The sequence below is a fragment of the Rattus norvegicus genome, chromosome 16 (genome assembly GCF_036323735.1).
Source record: "Rattus norvegicus strain BN/NHsdMcwi chromosome 16, GRCr8, whole genome shotgun sequence".
NCBI lineage: Eukaryota > Metazoa > Chordata > Mammalia > Rodentia > Muridae > Rattus > Rattus norvegicus.
In genome coordinates, this window is record NC_086034.1 from 73,113,129 (window position 1) to 73,130,711 (window position 17,583).

At 43.5% G+C, this 17,583-nt stretch overlaps 1 protein-coding gene across 14 annotated transcripts in view; it reads right to left on the bottom strand.

The window, feature by feature from the left end:
• Nsd3 (nuclear receptor binding SET domain protein 3) overlaps positions 1-17,583 on the bottom strand; it is a 113,335-nt gene that overhangs the window by 56,381 nt on the left and 39,371 nt on the right. For 13 of the 14 annotated variants that reach the window (XM_039094399.2, XM_063275246.1, XM_006253311.5 and 10 more), the window contains 3 exons: positions 11,987-12,058; positions 10,800-10,962; positions 74-228 (listed from right to left, as the gene is read on the bottom strand). In XM_039094399.2, coding sequence (XP_038950327.1) covers positions 74-228; positions 10,800-10,962; positions 11,987-12,058 — 390 coding nt within the window. Of the gene's footprint in view, positions 1-73; positions 229-7,012; positions 10,780-10,799; positions 10,963-11,986; positions 12,059-17,583 lie in introns of those variants that run through there. The other variant, XM_063275247.1, reaches the window with a different exon arrangement.

Consider the following 17,583-nt stretch of genomic DNA (forward strand, 5'->3'; position numbering starts at 1 on the left):
AGCAGCAGATTGCTTGCCTGCCACAGGAAAGCCCTGGGTTCCCTCGCCCATCAAGCTTAGCGGCTGCAGTTACCTTTTGCTTTTCAGAATGGTTGCTGGCTTGTTTGGCTGCCTCTGCTAGTAACTCTTCATACTGTTCGTGACCTTTATACTCCCGTACCCGCTTCTCATGAACCCATGCCCTCTCTGGCTGGTTGCTAAAAAACTGGACATGATACTCCCGGGCACCTGCAAGTAAAAACTCATATTAATTATGTTAGGACATAAAATTCCACATAGACTTTGCCAAAGAGACCTTGCATTTTTCCATTAAAACTTGGGACATTTTAAACTGCCCAAAGATGTATGACAACACTCACCAACCTAATAACTATAAAACTATAAAATCATTCCAGATGATTAAAATCAGGGCAGCAAGTTTTAAGAGACAGAAACGTGGAACTCTGCTAACTGCCCCATTAATTACTTTGATTGCATAATTTACTTTTTATTTGTCTCCAATATTTTTGCAAATTGGAATATAAGCACACATTTCCCTCCAAAAGTGAACATGTTTCTTTGGACTTTCAAGAGGCAAATACTGATCAGATCACTTTTTGTTTTAGGGGTCCTACAGTAATATCCTAATAATACCACGGTGATTTCTCTTTACATCTAGAGCAGAAAACAATGGCAGATAAAATTCCCGTCATCTCAACACAAACACTGCATGGAGCCACCTCCAGCCACGGGGCGCTTCACTACCACACACTGGCACCTTCTGAAAGGGTAGTTCTGTGCAACGGCCTGGACAAATCGGCACACATTACTAACTTTCCTAAGCTTCAGCCTCGAATCTGTCTCTTGACTGAAACACTCCTGCAGACTGGACAGTGAGGGCTGCCTTGGGGGAGCACTAAGCGTGGTCATCACTAGAAAACGTGCCTTTCTGCAGTTACTCAGATGGAAAAAGGTGGTATCTCTCAAGAACGAACTCCTGCTTCAAGGAAAACAACATTATTTGTTATTGATGATACAGTTTAATCTTTCAAGTAATACTAGAATTCTGGAAAACCCATCTTTGCCTCTTTGAGTCTTCCTACTCCTCAATAATCAAAAACATTCTGAGAAGTAGTGATTTAAAAGAACACCTAGCCAGGCATGGTGGCATGTGCTTTCAGTCTGGGCTCTAGGAGAGCAGACGGAAGCAGATCTCTCTTACTTTAAGGCCAGCCTCAACTATGTAGAAAGTTTTGGGACAGCCAAGTCTACACGGAAAGACTGTCAGAGGAGGGAGGGAGGGTATAGTTACAAAGGACATCAACATATGAAAATTCTTACTAAAACAAGAATTTTTAAATAGCCAGTGCATGCACACAAAACCATGAATAGTAAAAGACCCATCAAAGCACAGTATAGTACTTTGAGTATACAAAACAACTAGCAAAGGTTGTTTTATTTTATTTTATTTTATTTTATTTTATTTTATTTTGAGACAAGAGTCTCACTGTATACTCCTGGCTGGCTTAGAACTCATTGTGGACCAGCCTGGACTTAAACGGACAGAGATCTGACTGTCTCAACTTCCCAAGTGCAGGGACTAAATGTGTGTTGTTGGCACCGTGCCTAGTTGAACCAGGAGATACACGTATTCACTCCTCCATTAACTTTAAGAAGAAAATCATATTACATTGTGTAAACAGCTTTTAGGAGCTGGGTCTCTCTTCCCACCACGTGTGCTCTGTGTACTGAACACAGGTTTTCGGGTTGGCAGTGGGTGCTGAGCCATCTCACGGGCTCTCTAGCCTTTACAGTTGTACTTTTAAGTATGTACACTTGTGTGTGTGGTGGGGTTATGTGCCTATGAGTGAAGGTCCCCTCGGAGGTCAGAGGACACAGGTCATCCTGGAGCTGGGGTTAGACAGCAGTGAGCTGCCTTGTGAGCACTGGCAACTCAGGGCTCCGAAAGAGCAGCACGGACTCCTAACCGCTGAACCGCATCTCCAACACCCATTAACCTTAAGAAAATGGTTTTCCAAAAAACATAATTAATGATTACATGAAACAGTTTGTGACTAAAAGTTAATTTCTAAATTAAATACTATTAGATAAAACCTACAAAACTATTAAGGCTCTTTGTTTGAGATGGCAGGGTCTAGCTATTCAGTATTTAGCCTAGGCTGACCTCAAACTTAATGTCCCACTGTATCCTATCGAGTGCTCTGAAGCCATGGTCAGCAGAACAAGCTACACTACTCTAAGTCAGCAGAAGGAGGCGGGAAAGAGCTCAGAGATCAGGAGCTCCTGCTGCTCTCTCAGTAGACTCCTGGCACGCACCTGTAATCCCACCTCCAGAGGATCTGACGCCCTCTGCCGGTACTCACATGCATACACACATATACACAACAAAGGTGAAAAATAAATCTTTCTAAACCATAGAGCTCAAGTGAGGATTTAAAAAAATGTGTATAACAACTTGACACTGTTAGGACATCTGGACAGACAAAAAGAGCTTTCACTTTTTTAAAACAAAAGTTGGGTCTTTATCAAAGGTAATTTTAAAAAATAGTCTCTCATAAGTATCAGATCAATACAAAAAGTAGGGACTAAGCTGGAGCGATGGCTCAATGGTTAAGAGCAGTGACTGTTCTTCCACAGGACCTAGGTTTGATTCCCAGCACCAACACATTGAGAACTACCTGTAACTCCAGTTCCAGGGTATCCAATGCCTTCATCTGGCCTTGTGGGCACTGCACATACATGCACATATATACATGCAGGGCAAACACTCGTATGCATAAAACAAATCTAAAATAAAATTTAAATTATTATAAAGGGCCAAGAGAGGTGGCTCAGAGGTTAAGAGCACTTGTTGGTCTTGCAGAGGGCTTGGTTTCCATTTCCAATATCCAAATGATGGCTTAAGACTATCCAATCTCTAATGCCAGGGGATCCAATATTCTCCGATCCCTGCAGGAACCAGTCATGCATGTGGTGTACATACATACATGCAGGCAAAACATGACTACATATAAACTCTCAAAAAAAGTTTTTAATTAAAAAACTATAATAAAAAGGAAGCAGCTTTGGGGCTGGAGAGATGGCTCAGCGGTTAAGAGCACTGACTGCTCTTCCAGAGGTCCTGAGTTCAAATCCCAGCAACCACATGGTGGCTCACAACCATCTGTAATGAGATCTGATGCCCTCTTCTGGTGTGTGTCTGAGGACAGCTACAGTGTACTCATATATATGAAATAAGTAATTCTTCATGAAAAAAGTAGCTCTGTGTGTGTGTGTGTGTGTGTGTGTGTGTGTGTGTGTGTGTGTGTAAAGATTACAGGTACACCTATAGTCCTGGCTCTATTAAGAATTTGAGGCCAGCTTTGGAAGTTAAGTGAGAATCGGTCCCAAAATAAAACCAAGGGGCCAGAGAAATGACTCGTGGTTACAGCATTTGCTGTGCTTGCAGAGAACCTGGACTCAGTCCACACCAGCTCACAACTCTAACTCCAGTTCCAGGGGCTCTGACAACTTCTCAGGCACTTGGCACACACATGGTGCATACATATTAATGTATGAAGCACATACTCACACACATAAACATACATGAATCATTACAACAAACAATTTAAAAAGACTAGGGGTGTAGCCCCTGTCAGAGCCCAGGGGCCCTGGGTTCAATCTTATCCACAGTCAGAAAAAGCAAAAAGTAAAAACAAAACAAAATAAATCCTGAAGACACGAAAACTAAAGGAGCAAACACGCGTGTCTCTCAACAGCTGACTAAGCCTTCTAAGCTTTCCATCAAAGGTGTATTTTAGAAGAAATGTTTTTAAATTGAGCAGTAATGCAGGTGGAGAGCACTTAGGGCTCTTCAGTGGGCTAGAGTGTCCCAGCACCCATGTCAGCAGTTCATAACCACCCCTAACTCCAGCTACTCAGGGGCTCTCAGACCTCTAGCCTGGGTGGCCACTGCACTCAGATGCACACACCCACACCCAGAATTAAAAACAAAAGCATGTTTAACAGGCCTTTTTGAACCCATGTGTGGCTGGTGGAGTATGAGGACCGACTGCCATGAAGGCTTCCGGCATACTTCGGGAATACAAGGTGGTGGGGTGCTGCTTGCCCACCCCAAAGTGCCTGCCACATGCACCACAGTTCCGAATGTGCATCTTCATACCCAGCCATGTAGCGACCCAAGTCCCGCTTATGGTACTGGTGTGGCAGTGAAAGAAGATGAAGAAGTCACAGGGGAAGACAGTGCTCTGTGGGCAGGTGTTTGAGAAGTCACCATAGCATATGAAGAACTTAGGCATCTGGCTGTGCTACGCCTGCAGTGGCACAGACAAGATGCACAGAGAGAGCATTGGATCTGACCATCGCTCGTGCCTTCACAGTGCTACCAAGGCTCAGGTACCCAGCACCATGTCTGTGCTCGCTCCATCAGAGCTGAAGTGGAGGAGACTGCAGCGGTCAGGTGCCGATGGCCGGGTGTCAAGCAGGTCCACGACTCCAAAATCAAGTTTCCATTGACCCAGTATGTGTTATGGCACCAGCACAAGCCACGCCTCACTACCAAGATGCCCCAAACCTTCTTTTACACCCAAAGACTCATTGAGTAAAACTCCAGAGTCAAAAAGAAAGTCTTTTAAGTCGGGCTACAAAGAAGGCAAAGTGGGTAAGGGCTCACTGCTCTTGCAGAGGACTGGAAGAGCACCCACTTTTCAGCACCCACATGGAGGCTTACAACCAACCCCACTCCAAGGATAGGATACTTTCCTGCACCCCAGGAACCAGGCACGCAAATGGGTGCACATACACACCTGCAGGCAAAACACCCACCCTCACAAGCAGTCTTTAAATAAAACTATGTTCACAATATTGTTGGTGTTAAAAGTAAACATGGGAAGGCTGTAGGTGGCACCTGTTTGATCGACACTCAGGAAGCAGAGGCAGGCAGATCTCTGCGAGTTCCAGGCCAGTCAACACTACATAATGAGACCCTGTCACAAAGAAGAGAAGAAGGGGAGGGACGGGAAGGAGGGAGGGGGGGCGAGAGGGAAGGGAGGAGGGGGAGAGGGAAGAGAGGAAGGGGAGAGGGAAGGGAGGAGGGGAGAAAAGCAAGCACGAGGCATGGGGCTGAGAAAAGAGAAGATGGCTCAGCAGATAAGCACACTGGCTGCACAGGCATGAGGACATGAGTCATTTCCTCAGCACCAGGGTGAGAATCCAGGCATGACCTCACGTGCCTGTAAGCCAGTGCTGTGAAATGGGGACAGGACGAAGGCTAGGTTTTCTGGCCATCAGATAAACTGCAGACTCAATAAGAAATCCTGATTCAGGGGTTGGGGATTTAGCTCAGTGGTAGAGCGTTTGCCTAGCAAGCGCAAGAAGCGCAAGGCCCTGAGTTCAGTCCCCAGCTCCAAAAAAAAAAAAAAAAAGAAAAGAAAAGAAAGAAATCCTGATTCAAAGGGAATCAGGTTGACAGTGATAGACAATAGGACACTCAACGTCCTCTTCCAGCTCGGTGTGTGTGTGCACAGGTAGCACACCTACGGACAGACAGACAGAGTAAAAGTACATGTTATATCAAAGGCCCAGGCCAGCCTGGTTAACACAGTGAGATACTTCACAAACTAAAACAATGCCTTCCCCAGGAAAAAGATAACCTTCATTTACAAGTCTATTAATTACAAATATGCACAGAGAAAAGGAATTATAAAATGTTATTTTATAACTATGGTATGTAGGTGGTTTGTCTGCAAGTATGTATGTCTATGCTCCAGTGCCTGGTGCTCGAGGAGGCCTGAAGAGAACAGCAGATTCCCTGAAACTGGAGTGAGAGTGTGTGTAGGTGCTGGGAATCGAACCCCGGTTCTCTAGTAACCGCTGAGCCATCTCTCCAAGCCCACCTCAAACTTTAATAGTATAGATAGATACTTTCATAGATAGAAGTTGAGACTATGGACATCTTTTAGGTTCTGTCAGTTACACTCAGAGTTTTGCCCTTCCCCAATTAATACATAATATTTTTAAAATAGAAGAGGCATTTAATTTCAACTTAAAATGAGAACTAGGGGTTGGGGATTTAGCTCAGTGGTAGAGCGCTTGCCTAGCAAGCGCAAGGCCCTGGGTTCGGTCCCCAGCTCCAAAAAATAAAATAAAATAAAATAAAAAAATAAAATGAGAACTAAACAATAAAATACAACTTAAAATAGAAATATGGTAGAAATATCTTTCAATACACGCCCACAAAGAGTTACTATTATTAATAGTATAAAAATTGTTGGACAAAATATAAATATATTGTCCAATGCTACCAGTCTGACTGATAACAATATAGAAAACAATGACTACTATGTATGCTCAAGATAAACTGTACAAAACGGCTTGGACACAAAGCAGCAGAGTGCTTCACAGGCATCATGTGCAGAATAAAATCTGAGTCTTGCTTTCAAAAGAACAGAGGAAGCTACTTTATAACTATACCAGATGCTCTAACAGGATACTATCTGGCAATAAAGAGTGATAATGTACTGATACATGCTAGAACATGGACAGACCTCTAAATCATACTGAGTGAAAGAAGCCAGGAGAATGGCAAAGATCCTAAGGAGAAGGCACTGACTGACAGCTAGCCTCAGGGTGTATGGGAATCCCAAGTGATGTCTACTGGGTGTCAGATGTCTTTGGGGGGTGGGGGGAGTTGACAGAATTCCTAGGTTGTGGTGACAGTAGCATAACTTTGAATGGATTTTTAAAAAGTCACTAAGTTGGGCTGGAGAGAGGCTTCAAAGGTTAAGAGCACTGACTGCTCTTCCAGAGGTCCTGAGGTCAATTCCCAGCAACCACATGGTGGCTCACAACCATCTGTAATGGGATCTGATGCCCTCTTCTGATGTCTAAAGACAGTGACAGTGTACTGATATAAATAAAATAAATAAATCTTAAAAACAAAAACAAAAACAGAATCACGAAGTTCTGGCATTTAAATAAAAGGGTAAATCTGAGTCAGGTTTAGAATGCACACCTTTAATTCCAGCTCAGGGGAGAAAGAGGCAGGCAGTTCTAGTTCTAGGACAGCCTGGTCTATAACAAGGAGTTCCAGGTCAGAAAGAATTCCATAGTGAGATCCTGCCTCAAATAAATAACAAACAAATAAATTATTAAATATTACTAGATGAATGAATACTTCAAAAAAGTTATTAGATTTTAAAAGGTTTATAACAAAATAATATTTATGCTTTTAGTCAAAACATGAATGATTTTTAAACTCTAGATTCTCAAATTACTAAGAGTAATATAAACAAGTTTTCTAGCACTAAAGTAAAAACACTGGCCTAGCTGAAGTCATCTGACTAGTGGATGAAATAATGACTCAAATGTGAGAGCTCCTAGGGCTGCAGGGTGACTCAGTAGTGAAGACTGCAGATGCCTTTACAAAGGACAAGTCCAGTTCCCAACGCTCCTCAGCAAGGTCGAGACTTGCCTGTAACTTCAGCTCCAGGGCATACAAGCCTCCAAGGGCACCCGCAGGCATGTGCGTACTCCCTCTCCCCACGCACACATATAACAATTTAAAATTAAGAAATAAAGTTTAAAGAGAAAAACGTAAAAAGTCCTTAATCTCAAACACTGCTCTCTTGTGAGAAGAGAACGGGAGAGCCATGACTCTTGTGTGGCATCATCTGAAAGCTCTTGAGCCCTAGATATGCACAGGAATTGTTTTATTTCAGGAGTTGACTTAGTCTTCTTTGACAAGGCCTGCCCGATGCCCAGGAACAGACTGGTGGAAGTTCCAAGGAACTGCACAAGCTGACCTAACACCATTCTCTGTTCGTGCTTCTCTAGTTATGGCCACAGGGTTCCGCTGGTAAAAGCCGTAGAGCAAGGGTTGGAACATGGCTCTCAGAGCAGAGCACTCTTCTCAGACACAGGGTCTCCTCACGGAGAAAATACTCAATAGGCAGGCTTCGGGGACAGCACATTGGCTTGCCTTACGTGCAGAGAGGCCTGGATCCATTCCCACATCCATAAAGCAGGTGTGTATGACTGTAATTCCAGCAGAGGGTGGAGGCAGGAGAATCACAAGTTTTACATCATCCTCCGCTACACAGCAACTTTGGGGGCAGCCTGGGCTACATGAGACTGCTTTTAAAAAAAAAAACTCAAGAAAATACATAATACAACCATCTAATATAGTACCTTGCAAAAAAATAAACAAATGACAGCATGAGATTCTTCATTCCTACCCCACATCGACTCTCCCAGCCTTTGACAGCACATGGTGCCAAGAAGAAAGACAGCAAACAACACTAACTGCTATCCTTCGGCAGACTCTTGGCTATACCAGTGTCGTCAATAGGGTGAAACTCCCAATTCTGACTTCTAGATACTTTTTCCTTCTCATTGATCATGAACAGATATCAAGAAGGAAGTTTAATATCAAAAAGAAAAAGATGTATTCACAAAGCAAGTACCCAGCAATAAATTATAAGCCAAAATGACTTTGACCTTAGTAAACCACTTCCAGGTGGGAGAATCTCAGGAATCTGCTAAACATCACGCTTGGACAAAGTACACCAGAAGAGGACCTCTCTGCTCTTGTAACACTGCTAAGGTGAGATTATCTATCATAACTCATCCAAGGTGTGCTTCTCTGGCCTACCAAATACATAAAGATTCTAAGTGTATTTACAGAGCCGTGAATGAATCGGAAGAGAATAGAAGTACTGTGTGGAACTTAATACGATCACTGTGTGAAACTTTATATGATGAAAAGTACTTGTTTGGGTGAAAATGATTCTATAGGAATCCATAGTGAACTTATGTTCCCCGAGTTAGGCATGGTGAAATACATCTGTAATCCCTGAGCTCAGAATCATGAAGCAGAAGGGTAATGGTAATGATCTTGGGAACAGCCTGAACTATAGAATGAGACCCTGTATCAAAACAAATAAAACAAACAAAGCACAGCTCAAAAAAGGCTTCATCTATATATCAAACTCATATAAAATGTCTAGTCACTTACTAATATACTTTCGTTTTTAAATGAAGTAGGAAAGCCAGTAAGATTAGTATCTTTAAGATAAGGAAGCATGAGAGAAATTATAAACAAATCTAGGAGACAGGTATGGTGGCTCATACTTGTAATCCTAGCTCCTTAGAAGACTGAGGTAAGAACATTGCAAGTTCAAGGCCAACTCGAGCTCATGCTTGCGTCACAGCTAGGATGTCAGAGCAGCAGCAGAACTGCTCCCATTACAACCACAAGCACGGGCGGAGAGCGGTGAGTTAGCTGTGTCCAGTCCAGTCTCTGTTGTTGTTTTAGTTTTGTTTGTTCCGTTTATTTATTTATTTGTTTATTTACTTAATTTATTTTTTGAGACAGGGTCTTGCTATGAGACAGCTCTGGCAGGCCTAAAAATTACTACAGATACCTGCTTACATCTGCTTCCATAGTGCTGGGCTTAAAAGCATGAACTCAGCAAACCCTTAGACTTTTTTTTTTTTTTAAAGAAAGAAACAAACAAAAAACCAAAAACCATTCATTCACTGGGTAATGGGCAGCACAGAGGACAGAGGCCATCTTTTCCAGAGAGTGGGTTCTGTCTGTCCACCATACGGGTTCCAGAGTTCTAACTGAGGGGTTGCTAGTACCCACTGAACCACATCACTGGCTGGCCTTCTCCATTCTTTCACACGGCGTGGATACAACATCCAGAGACCCACACTACACACATCTTTTCCCACATCTACTAATACAATTAAGAGAACCCCTCTGGTACTCTCAGAGGTTCATCTCCCAGGTGACCAAAAACTTCCCCTTTAATAGATCAGTTGAAAGGTCTGTGTGAAGGGTCTGGGGAGGCCTCCGTAGTTAGAGGTCATACTGCTCTCACAGAGGACCCAAGTGTGCTTCTCTTCACCCACATCATGCGGCTCTCAACTGCCTGGAACTCCGGCTTCAAGGGGTCAATATTCCTACCCTTCTGGCCTCTGTGCGTGCAGAGTGCACATATCCCAGCACACAATTTAAAATGAAAAGAAAAATCTTTGAAAAACAAACACAACAGGGAGTTCCTAAAACTTAATAGCAGAGCGCTCACCTGCTGTGTACAAAGCCCGAGTTTCACTCCCTAGCTTTGGGGGCAGCAGTTACTGAGGGTTGGAGAGACAGTGGCTAAGCACACCTGTTACTACTCCTCAAGAGGACACAAGTGTGATCCCAGCACCCATGTGAAGCAGCTCAAAGTCACCTGTAATTCAACTACAGAGAATCCTCCTCTGGCCTCTGTGGCACCAGCACATACAAATGTCAATACACACGCACACACACACACGCATGCGCGCGCGCGCGCGCTAATGTTTTTTAAGAAGTTACTCTAAGGGCTGGGCGTGATGACACGTGCAGCGCTCAGCACTCAGAAGGTGAGGTGGGCATCTCTGTGTTCCAGGTCAGCCTGAACTGTGAAGCCAGCTCCAGACTAGCTAGGAGTACACAGTCAGATAACAAAGACACTTGTTATAGAAGTTCTCTGCCAGTTTAAAATGACCATGATTCTTTCATTTGTCATTAAACACTGAGAAAACCCTGAGGAGCAGAGGCAGGAGGATTGTCGAATGGTCAAGGTCAGCTGTGACTACAGTATAGACTCTGTATCAAGAACACATCACAAGAAGAAAAATCTGATAAAGATTCATATTTCTATGCCAGATAATATACATGTATATCCTTACATTCATACACAACATTGAACACTCACATAGCTTTATTGCAAACTTGTTACTTAGTATCTGTTTATCACTTTTCTTACCTCTTGTGTTAATTTTGGTATGGACCTCAAGCTGGGGATCACTTGAAACCATACAAGGCCACCAAGGATAGGTTCCCACCTTGGACCAAACAAGATCACCAACCTGGAACTTAACACCAGTGGACGTTTCTGTTGTTGGAACAGAAGACAGTATTGGCTGAACCTACAGGAAAAGGTCACAAAACTCCATCAGAAGAGAAAGTGGGGGAGGAGGGAAGATAAAGCGAGAGGGGGATAAAGAGAAGGAGAAAAGAGGAAGGGAGGTGGGAAGGGAGAGAACGAAGTATGAAGGACTTTCAAAGTGCTCGAGGGCTGGGGAGATGGCTCAGAGGGCAGAGTGCTTGTCGCTCCAGCACGGGGTGTTGGGTTAGAGCCCCGAGAGCCCACGTAAAGCAGGTGAGCTACCACACACTGTAATCCCAATGTTCCTATGGAGACGAGAGGTGGAGAAAACATTCTCCAGAAGCTCCTGGCCCAGTCCGCCTGGCAAACATGGGGGCAAACAACAAAGAAACCATTTCCACAACAAGGTGGAAGGACACACAGGGTTGTCTGTCCTCTGACTTCTAGGCTGTGAGGTGAGGCATACACACACCCATGCTCACGCACATGAACACATGCAGAGTGCTTACAATGTAAAAATTATCTTCAATTATTACCTTGTCTATTGGCTATCTATAACTAGCAAAAAGAGTGAGGGAAAACAGTACGCCCATCCTCAATACTGAGAACAGGACCACTGGTTTCCACTGCCAATAAAGCATCTTGGGAGTTCAGTGAGAACAAGCGATCGTGCGTGGTTTTAAAAGGACAATCATTCATAGAAAAAGCGCCCGGGTTTTTCAGTGCACTCTGACCCTCAGATGGCATGGGGTGGTAATGGCGGACTACTTACAGTCGCTGTGTTGTCACCTCTTTTGTTCTCTGAAGACTTATTCATTTACTCTAAGTATATGGATATTTTGCCTGCATCTGAGTAACATATGCTATGTGTGCTCAGTGCCTCCGGAGGTCAGAAGAGAGTGTTGGATCCCCTGGAACTTGAGCCAGCATTCAAGTGCTGGGAACTGAACCTGGGTCCTCTGGAAGAGCAACCAGTGCTCATAATCACTAAGCCATCTCTCCAGCCCCTCTGACAGTCACCTTCTGACACCGTACCTGGTCACAGTATTCAACAAGCCACTCACCGGGACGGCCTCTTTGAGCACTGGCTCTTCTCTTGGCTTTTCTGGTGCAGGGTCCACCCTCTCATTTGGTCTCTAGGAAAAATGTAGGGGACAGAATAAAGAGGCAGTCAACCTAAGACAGGAAGCTAAGCATCGAAGTGTACGTGAAGGACATACACCGACAGGGAGATGCTTTACCAAGTGCATGACACCAGTCCACTCCACACCAGTGAGAACCCACCGCTTACTCCATCACCTGAACAGCACTGTTCTAAGCCGACTGGCTTTCTCTTTTCTTAAAATGTTATTTCTTCTCCCACCTCTCCGCCCTGTTACTCTGCCTGATGTGTGTGCAGAGGTCAGAGGACAACATGGGAGTCGTTTCTCTCCTCCCACCTTTATGTAGGTTCTAGGCATTGGACACAGGTCACCAGGCTTCCTCAGAAAGCACCTTTACTCAATGAGATCTTCTCAGCCACTTTCTTTTTTATCAGATTAAAGGAAAAATAGGAAGTTGAAACAGCTCATAAGCTATAGCCTGGAATTTTTCTGGATAGTACTTGGGTAATATGTATGGAGAGCCTTACATTTTCAGATTTTTGTCCAAGAAATTTTCTAAAATTGTTTCTGAAAAGGCACTGATAAGAAAAAAATGTTAAGTGGGAAGATATTCAAACCAGTCCTGCTTCTAAACACCACACCAGAAGACAGCGCAGTGGGGCTGGCGGTGGTCAGCACTTAGGAGCACTGCTCTCCTGGAGTTTGTTTCCCAGCACCTACTCCTGGAGGCTTGCAATCGCTGCTGGCTCCACCTCCAAGGCCTCTGACCTCTAATGGCGCTCCCGTGCACATACCCATATAGACACAAACACACATCAGCATGATTAAACAAATTAATAAATCTTCTCTAAGATATAGCTATATAAAAATAAAATTGATTAAATATAAAGGCAATATGTACATATGTATGTATATATGTATATGTATGCATATATATGCATGTGAAATGAAAGCAGAAGATGGATCTTTGTCTGAAGGGGACCAGCAAGACAGGGATGGGCTGTCAGAAAAGAGGGGTGCTTGTGCAACTGTAAGTGAAGAATGACATATGAAAATGCCATAATGCGGGCTAGAGATGGCTCAGTGGTTAAGGGCACCGACTGCTCTTCCAGAGGTCCTAAGTTCAATTCCCAGCAACCACATGGTGGCTCACAACCATCTGTAATGGGATCTGATGTCCTTTTGGTATGTCTGAGACAGCTACAGTGTACTTATATACATAAAATAAATCAATCTTTAAAAAAGAAAGAGACAGGGCTGGAGAGATGGCTCAGTGGTTAAGAGCACCCGACTGCTCTTCCAGAGGTCCTGAGTTCAATCCCCAGCAACCACATGGTAGCTCACAACCATCTGTAAAGAGATCAATGCCCTCTTCTGGTGTATCTGAAGACAGCTACAGTGTACTTATATATAATAAATGAATAAATCTTAAAAAAAAAAAAAGAGACAAATAGATTTGTTTAAAAAAAAAAAAGAAAATGCCACAATGCAATCTATTACTTTGACATTAATTAAAATATTAATTTAAAATAGAGACATCTAAAATTTTAAAGTATAAACTATTATATTACTTTTTAAACCATGAGCCCCAGAAATACATTCTTTTTAAAGTGAACTTTGGAAGACTGGAGAGATGGCTCAGTGGTTAAGAACACTGGTGCTCTTGCAGAGGACCTAGGCTCGGTTCCCAGCGCCTACATAGAGACTCACAGGCATCCACAACTCCAGTTTCAGGGGATGTGATGCCTTTTTCTGACTTCCAGAAGCACAAGGCATGCACATAATACACAGACATACATGAAGGCAAAACACTAATACATATAAAAAGTAAAATCAATAGATAATTTTTGAAATAGTGACTGTGTGGCTAGCAGGATGGTGAAGGTACCCGCCAAAACTGACAGCCTGAGCCCATCCCTGGAGCTACATGGTGGAGGGCAGACTTGACTCTTCAAACTGTTCCTTAACTCCCACTTGTGCACCCTGGCAGCACGTGCGTGTGTGCGTGCGTGCGTGTGTGTACATGCCACAGCACAAGCAAACTGACAATTTCATAAGGAAGTGTCTAAGTTGAGTCCAGTGCCATGCATGTGTAACACCTGACACTTGAGCGCTAAGGTGAGAGGATAGTTGAGCTGAGGCTGGCCAGAGTAACAGAATTTTTCTCTTAAAAGAAAAACATGGGGGTGGGAAAGTAGTATAGAACTGACTACCAAAAGCTGTAACCCCACACTCCTACACACACACACACACACACACACACACACACACACACACACACAGATATCGATAAATAAGACATTTTACAGGCAGGTTGGAGACACAGCTAGAGCACAGTGCTTGCACAGCATGTGTGACACGCTGGGTTCACTTCCTACAAACTCAAAGAAAACAAAGAGTCTCTGTAAGGAGATCTGGAACTAGCTACTCAAAGTCTAAAGTAGAAATAGGTTTACTCTTAATTCAACAATTGCATTTCAGGAGCTAATCCTACAGTAACATAAAAAATATAAAAATAAAAATTTAACCAGAGTAATTATACCATTATTTCAGAGCAGTAATCCACACATCTATCAACATCTTCAAACTTTTTATTAAAGGAAACAAACAAAACAGGTGTGCCTTGAAAAGACTTGATACAACAAGACAAACACATAATAGTAATTATCTGTTTTGACAATGAGATTAAGGAAATGCTAAAAGAAAAATTATACTTTTCTATTATTTGCATTTTCTGTAAAAAGCAAATTTTCTTGGGAGACAGAACAGGCTACCCCAGGCTAATGAGACTCTGTCTTAAAGAAGAAAAAAAATGTAAATAATTTCTATAAAGGTTTTTATTCACTTATTTATTTTGGTCTCTCTATGTAACCCTGGCTGTCCTAGAACTCACTCTGTAGACCAGGCTGGCCTCAAACTCACAGAGATCCCCCTGCCTCTGCCTCCCAAGTGCTGAGATTAAAGGTGTGTACTACCACACCTGTTAAAGTTTTGTTTGTTGTTTTAATTTCTTTTCGAGAATAAAATTCAGATGGATTAAATAAGGCCATAAACCTATAAATAGATATGGCTCTGACCTAGAGGGCTCTCTAAGAAGGAACTCATAATCTGAGAATAGAAGGAGGAGGAGCTGGCTTAGTAAAAAGTAGAGAAAGAATACAACAGCAAGAAGCAATAACAGGCAGGTGCAGTGACGTGAACACAGTCAGCTCCTGTAGGTGCATCTGTTTGAATGCCTGCTCTCCAATTGGTGAATCTCTTCAGAAGGATTAAGGAGGTGTGGCCTTGTTGGAAGAAGTGTGTTACTGGGGTGGGCTTTGAGGTTTTCAAAAGCTCATGCCAAGCCTAGTCTGTCTCTGTCTGTCTGTCCCTCCCTCTGTCTCTGTCTCTCTCTCTGCCTACTGCCTGCTGATCAGGATGTAGAGCTCTCAGCTACTTCCCCAGAGCCCGTCTTGTCTGCTTTCTGCCATGATGATCATGAACTAACCTTCTAAAAGTGTAAGCCAGCCCCAGTTAAACGCTTTGTTTTATAAGAATTGCTTTGGTCATGGTTGTCTCTCCACAGAAACAGAACAGTAACTAAGAGAGCATGTGTGAGGTTCCCAAGGTCAAAAGACAGATTGTAGGTCATGTCCATTGGCTGGGAGAGATGGAGTGGTTCAAAGCACTGGGCGCTTCTGCAGTGTTTGATGCACAGCACTCATATGGCAGTTGACAAGTGTCTGCAGTTCCAATTCTAGGGGCTCCAGTGCCCTTGATCTCTGCAGGCACCAGCTATATGCACAGGGTAGACACCTATGCACGTTAACATAATTGACTAGTTAGTTAATTTTTTTATAAAAGGTCACACCTAGTGACCCATGCCAAAGGCAGAGAGGCCCGTGAGGATGGAAGGGCAGGTTAGATTGCAAGGGCCTTGTAAACCATAACAAAGTATTTGTATTTCGTATTAAGTGCAATGAAAAGCCAGGGAAGAGGCTTGGAAGACAAGTAATAGGTTACAGGTGTGTGCTGCCACCGCCGCCACCACCACCGCCGCCGCCGCCGCCGCTGCCGCCGCCGCTGCCGCCACCACCACCACCACCACCACCACCACTGGACTCAATTGTTGGTAGTTCTTTCAGGCCATTTAGATAAGAGTCAAAATTACTTATAAAGATTTGAAAATGTCAGTCACTTTCAAAGGAAAGAGGTGGCAAGAAAAAAAAAGCCCAAGATTTACTCTAAATTACTTTATTTTATGAAAAAAATTCCATTTGTTACATATATGCTAACCTGGAAACAAAACACAAAGCAAGACAGCAGGCATTTAGTGATCTCTGGGATCATAAGGTGAATCCAGTCAGCATGAAAAACAGCATCATAGACTTAAGTAAGAAAAGCTGTCCACCAGCTGTGACGGGGCGAGCCTACACCAGCTGAGATGGGGCGAGTGAGCCTCAATACCAGCATTCAAAGCCAAGAGGAAGGAGAGCTGCAACCATTCAAGAGCAGAGCAGCCTGGGATACACAGACAGATGATATCTTAGGAGGAGGTAAGGGGAAGAGTGACAGGCTTCCATGGAGAAATGGCCAATAATAGTTAAATGCAGGGTGAGAGAGATGACTCTGCAGTTAAAGTCACTTTTGCTCTTGCAGAGGACCTGGGTTTAGTTCCTAGCAACCACAGGATGAACCTTAACTCTAGTTCCAAACAACCCAACAGCCTCTTCTAGACTTCTTGGGTGTTGTGGTGTGTACAAGGTACAGACATAGATGCAGGCAAAATATTCACATATAAATAAAAATAAATAAATTTTTAAGTCAAAACTGGATATGGTGGCACGCAGCTTTATGTAGACTAACCTGATACACAGAATGAGTTAAAGAACAACCAGGGAGAGCCTCTTCTCAAGAATACAATGCAGTCAAATGCTCAGAATCAAGAAAAATAAGGATTTAGAGGCTCAGGAAGTGGAGGTAGATTATAGGCGGGTGGCAGGTGGCGGGAGTTCAGTGAGTGAGTGTCTGCGGTGCACAGCTAACTTCTATCTTCCTTTATTCATTCGCCCAACACAAAGTCCATACAAGACACCATGGAAGCGAGTTCTGTGTCGGGTGTTTGTTAGATGACATTAAGAGCTCATGACGAGGTTGGAGACATGGCTCAGTGGTTAAGAGCTTTTGCTGCTCTCCTAGAGAACCCAGTTCAGTTCTCAACACCCACAGCAAGTGACTACAACAGACTATATAGCCCTAACCCCAGGGGATTCAAGACCCTCTCCTGGCCTCCACGGACACCTGCATGCACATGCATGAACATACATGAGCTCAAAAGAGGGGACTAGTGAAACAGCTTGAAGATAAAGGTACTTGCTGACAAGCTTGACAACCCGAGTTCAATTCCTGGGTCAACAGGGTGAACGAGAACCTACCCCCCAAGTTATTTTATTTTTTTTATAAGGACAGCATTTAATTGAGGCTGCCTTACAGGTTCAGAGGTTCAGTCCGCTATCATCAAGGCAGGAGCATGGCAGCATCCAGGCAGGCATGGTGCAAGAGGAGCTGAGAGGTCTACA